Source organism: Lampris incognitus, chromosome 3, assembly GCF_029633865.1.
Source record: "Lampris incognitus isolate fLamInc1 chromosome 3, fLamInc1.hap2, whole genome shotgun sequence".
Lineage (NCBI taxonomy): Eukaryota > Metazoa > Chordata > Actinopteri > Lampriformes > Lampridae > Lampris > Lampris incognitus.
In genome coordinates this window covers 83580529-83585817 of record NC_079213.1, presented here as the reverse complement: position 1 = coordinate 83585817, position 5289 = coordinate 83580529, and the positions used below count along the sequence as shown (strand labels likewise).

At 43.5% G+C, this 5289-nt stretch overlaps 1 protein-coding gene across 1 annotated transcript; it reads right to left on the bottom strand.

The window, feature by feature from the left end:
* Positions 1-1233: 1233 nt before the first annotated feature.
* LOC130109621 (prostaglandin E2 receptor EP4 subtype-like) lies at positions 1234-4676 on the bottom strand. The gene is made up of 2 exons (XM_056276599.1): positions 3776-4676; positions 1234-1685 (listed from the first exon to the last, which is right to left on the bottom strand). Exons 1-2 carry the CDS (start codon positions 4586-4588, stop codon positions 1467-1469), a joined length of 1032 nt encoding a protein of 343 aa, XP_056132574.1. The 5' UTR covers positions 4589-4676; the 3' UTR covers positions 1234-1466.
* Between the last annotated feature and the right edge of the window lie 613 nt (positions 4677-5289).

Genomic DNA, 5289 nt, shown 5'->3' with positions numbered 1-5289 from the left:
ATAATTCTTGACTTTTTTTAAGGTAATATAAACAAGGGCTATTATTCATAATCACCCTCTATAGCCCCTAATCATTGAGCGTTAGCGTTGGACTTGTTTTTGCATGGCTATTAACCCTGGAGCCACACAAGGTGATCCAGTTTCACCTGGTTCTACTCAAGCTCAAGAACCATCAGTATGAATATATAACTAGATTAAATGGTCTTGCAAGGGACCTTCGTATTCATAGGCAAAAACTAGTTTTCCTACAGTAAGCACTTTTAAGGTTTGGGCCTTGCGCAGTCTCTGCAAGGGAGGAACAGTGCTGTTAAGGACAAACACTGAGCACATTATTTACTCAGCCTTACCGCACAGCTTGAGATCTTTATTTGCAGGAGTTGACCAGCTCCCTCCCACCATCCAGTCATTCATTGGTTGTCCTGAGTGCGGCATCTTTAGCTCCAGGAAATGTCGGCATGAGAACCAGAGCAGGTGGCTGTTTTAAAATCAAGGTCAATCCACTCTCCAAACTTTGGTGATATTATCCCAGACAAACACTTGTCTCTTACAAGGATTGGCCAGGTGGAGTATATATATGAGTGCTTCGTCAACAATTTATTCCATTCCTGCTAACCCTTAACAGGAACTTACGAAATAAATCAGTCTGCACTGAAATTATACCTTCTTTTGGCTCTTTTATTGGAAAAGTTACTGCAAAAAGCCTGAGATAATTTTGATGACAGAAGAGATTCACAGACTTGCTGAAGAGAGTCCTGTAGATGGTGCTGTCTTCTCTACTTTGGATGAAAGGGAACTGTCTTGAGTAAGACTGGCCTCAGAGGACCTTGCCCCCATACTGAAACACCAAATGCTGTATCTGTTCCACTGTTTGAATGCACGGGTCAGATTAGTATGGGTATATTAGATGTGTTTTGGTACAACACCCAAACATATTTGGTACTACTAGCCCACTTTGAAATTGTGCTAGACGGGTTGCATAGCTGTTTATGCACAGGCAACTGATCTCAACAAACATGAACCACAGATGTTTAGTATTCATGTGGAAAACAAGTATGCTCACCATTGACAGGCATCCATGTCACATATCCATCACAGCTGGGGTGCAGAACGGCACCGGTGCAAATACAGCGAAGCATTACAGTAAACCAGTTTGCATCAATATGACACAGGAACTTGAATTTTTTAGGCACACCATTAACCAAGACATCTTAAAGTGGAACACACTCAGTTTACTCAACCCATGTGAGCAGCATTGAAACGTTTGATCTGGTACAGAAAGTCCAGACATTATCGACTTCATGAACGTTAATTTATAGTGTCACAATGTCTCCATTGGAGGTCCCTAATTTGTCAGAGTGTTTGGTGTGCTGCAGACTGTCTGTGTGGCAGGGTGTGAATGGGACCGTGGCTGGTACCTGTGTCAGGACGCTGGTGTTGCACAGGAACTGCGTGAACATGTGGCTGTCTCACCTGATGGCAGGATAAAACAGACTGATCTGAGCCAAGGGAGGTGAGTTTCTTTTCCCTACTCTTTTGGGTAAAGTCAATATTCGCCGAAGCAGTGATCTCCGCAGGAGGATATATATCCACGGGTCGAGGATGGGGTTAACAGAGGCTATCCGGATGGCCGCCAGATCAGCTTTGTAATCATATTTAGACATTATCTGATTGGCAAATACACGCACCTGCAACAGAAAACACTACTGTTAGGATTCAGTGGGGTCTATACCAGTTCTTTTCACATTCTCACAAAGGGTTAAAAGACATCATAAAATATATATATATATATAGATGACTAGGCTACATATTCACTATTTCCAAAGCTATCACTTCAGATGTGCCCAGGTGGCATATGACCTCCATGTATTTCACAATACATTTTAAACGACCATTCCAGTGTTTTCAGATGTCTTAGTCAATTTACTACAAATGGCATATACTTTAGACCATTTCAGTACTTTCAACAGTTTTAACCATAGTTTTTTTTTTAATGTGTTTTTTTGTTTTTCCTACCTTCTGTTAAATTTCCATTGAGTTCAGGATGGTATAAATATCAACTTGCAGAGACTTGAAACTTACTTGAGATATATAATCCATCACAGGGAACATTTAGTTGTATTTGTCAATTTACCACCCCGGAAATCTTTTCAGATCTATACATGCTTTCAACTGCATTATCCTGCAACGATAATGTAACTTGGGTAATAAAACAAAGGTGATCAAATGTTCATTGTGATGGATTATTTTTCTCAAGCAAGTTTCAAGTCTCTGCAAGTTGTAGCCCACCCTACTGAAATGAATGGAAACCAACAGCTGCCTGGAAAGTTAAACGCATTCAAGAAATCTAAAACACTATAGCTGGCGGTAAATGTAAAGTATAGGCTATGTGATTTGTAGTAAGCCTAAAGGGGGGGGGGGGGGCTAAAATAGGCAAAAACATCTGTATGGTCTTTATGCATGCTTAATAATCCAGGTAAGAAAATCACAGAAAGTTGAATCAGTTCATCTGGACACAACGTATTGAGAGATACATTTCATCATTCATCTAAAGTGACCTCTTCAGTCTAAACTGACTGCAGATATCCCCACCCTTATAAACAGTACAGTGGCATAACGACCAAAAACAATGGATCTGTTGGATGTACGTGTGCCAAAGAACCAGCATTGACAGTATTATTGACAATTGTTAATTTGCCTGTCTGTCTGTCAACCCTACCCAACAGATCCATTATTAATGTTATTAACTGCAGCTGTGTTTATCTTGCTATGCCAACATCACAGAGTGCCAAGACCAGCCAGCCATTTTTTTAACCTTTACATGGTTTTTAATCTTTAGATGTCAGCAGACTCAGTTGCATGTTCTAGGGCAGTGGTATAGTCAGGTAAGTGCCACGGAGGCCAGTGTGTGTGCAGGTTTTCTGTCCAACTCAACACTACGCCATCCCTGAACTTGGGTGGAACCATTGTTTCATCCCTCTCCATAGTCAAGTCAAGTCAATTTTATTTGCATAGCCCAATGTCACAAATTAGAAATTTGCCTCAGGGAGCTTTACAGCAACACATCCTATCCTTAGACCCTCACAACAGCCTACCTAGAAAACTTTCAGCTGAATGCCATGATGTATAATTACTCCACCCCACAAGTGTAAGTTATTTTCTAAACCTTTTTTCCAAGTGAAATGTTCTTTAAAAACACAAAATGGCATGGTAAAATAGTAAACACTTCTTTTCCAGATAACAGACAAGCATCATTACAATCACATAGTGGTGTCCCTCACCTTATCCACAAAATCCATAGTGTTCTGTAAGTGATGTTCATACGTCTGTCGCCATCTTACAATGCTTTGATTGCAACTATTCCCCAATCCTTTGTGAATGGTACACATTGCCATTGTAACTCTAGTTAATGGTCACGGTAATTTGCATAATAAACCGATCGTTGTTTTCGATCGTTATGCCAAGTCAAGTCAATGTTATTTGTATAGCCCAACATCACAAATTACAAATGACACTGGGTTGTTTATAAGGTTGGGGGTACCTGCAGTACGTTGAGACTGAAGAGGTCACTTAAATGAGTGATGAAACATTTCTCCCAATAAAAGTTAGGTCCAGATGAACTGATTCTCACCTGTCTGTGATTGCCTCACCTGGATTATTGAGCATGCGTAAAGACAGCGGCGTAGTGTTTGGTTGGAAGGAAAACCTGCGCACATAACTGAACACCACTGGCCTGGAGTTTAGTTACTCCATAATCAACTCCTTGGCGTGGGCCTACCACTAGCGGAGCCGAGCACGCCAACACCACCACGGACGTCGTGACGAGTACGGCGATCATCTGGCTCTCCGCGGCGGAGGACAGCGCCCTCCAGCGCTCCCTGACGCTAGCTCTCGCCGCTGGCCGCTGGACGGTTCTCTGACGCATGATCAGCAGCGCTACGCAGACGGCACAGTTGAACACGACGGTGACCAGGATCAGCACCACGCTGATGCTGGCGTACGAGAGAGAATACGCGGCGGGAACGGGGTCGTGCGTCCTCCAGTCCACGAAACACCAGGTGCGGGATTGCTGCAGTTCACTCTTGGCCATCCCCATCACGGGGAGGCAGCAGAAAATGATATTGGTGATATAAATAGTAAACAGAAACCTCTGCGCAAAACGTCGGTCGACCCCCCATCTCTGATAAGTGTACGGGCAGCAGATGGCCAAATATCGCTCGGCAGACATGGAGCATATGATGCTCAGTCCCGTCGACCCGAAGAAGAGCAGCACAAAGGATAGAAACTCGCACAGGTGTCTGTCTTTCAGCACATGCTGGTCAAGGTAATTGGCTATAGCGACTGGACTGGCAAGGCAAGTTCCGAGTAGATCGGTAACAGCCAGCCCGCACACCAACGTGTAAAAAGCGGACGATTTTCGCTCTTGCCTTGATACTGAGAGAACGACTATTGCGATGATATTTCCAATTGCCCCGCCAGAAAACATGAAAACGGGCAATGCAATCGCCCCCTTCTCATCCGCAACGTGTGACTTGTTTGCAGCAGGGTGCGTAGATGCATTCGTGTCTTCCGCCCCAAAGAGTACATCCATTGCCCTTTAAGTGTAACTCCTTCTCATAGTTTGTCACAGATTCTGGAGAATATCCCCGGCTGAATCCGCAGAAAGAAATAAAACTGCATCATTTTCTACGAGAACGTCTCCGGGCGTGTGCTTTCCCCCTAATCCAAACTGTGCAGTAACAGAAGCCGTTACGCACAGTCCTGAAAACTAGATAAGAGGGGCTTGATACACTACCCACGACAGCTTAAGGATGGGTGGTGTAAGCGATAGAGCAGAGGGGGAAAAGTTGTTTCCTTTACATGTCTCATCAACGATTGCTGGCGTCATCAGGCGCGTGCGTAATCCTTATGAACCCGATGTCTGTAGAGGTCAACACACACACACACACACACACACGCACACACACACACAAGATGCCACTGATAAAGCATCCGCTACAATTTGTGTTAATTGTTTGGGTTGTATCACAATTACTTTTGTTGACGGCAGCCATTTTTTTCTGTTTGGTATTGACTCAGTTCCAAACAACACGATCAACCAAACTCACATTTTGAAATAAAAATTTTTTTTTTTTATAGAGGTAACACAATAGGGCCAATTGGCGGAACCAACTGATTGGTACCAAAGGATACACAGCAGGCTACAGAGTCCAGTCCCAAACAGAGTTGACTGTAAATGGCTTTGCTGAAAGGGAGTTGATGGATGGAAAGAACAAGCAAGACGTCAGTGCT

Excerpts from the sequence above, each read along its gene's own strand:
- LOC130109621 (XM_056276599.1), bottom strand. The coding sequence starts at position 4,588 with ATGGATGTACTCTTTGGGGCGGAAGACACGAATGCATCTACGCACCCT. Across the intron at positions 1,686-3,775 it reads CGTGCTCGGCTCCGCTAGTG|GTGCGTGTATTTGCCAATCA; the intron begins GTAGGCCCACGC and ends TTTCTGTTGCAG.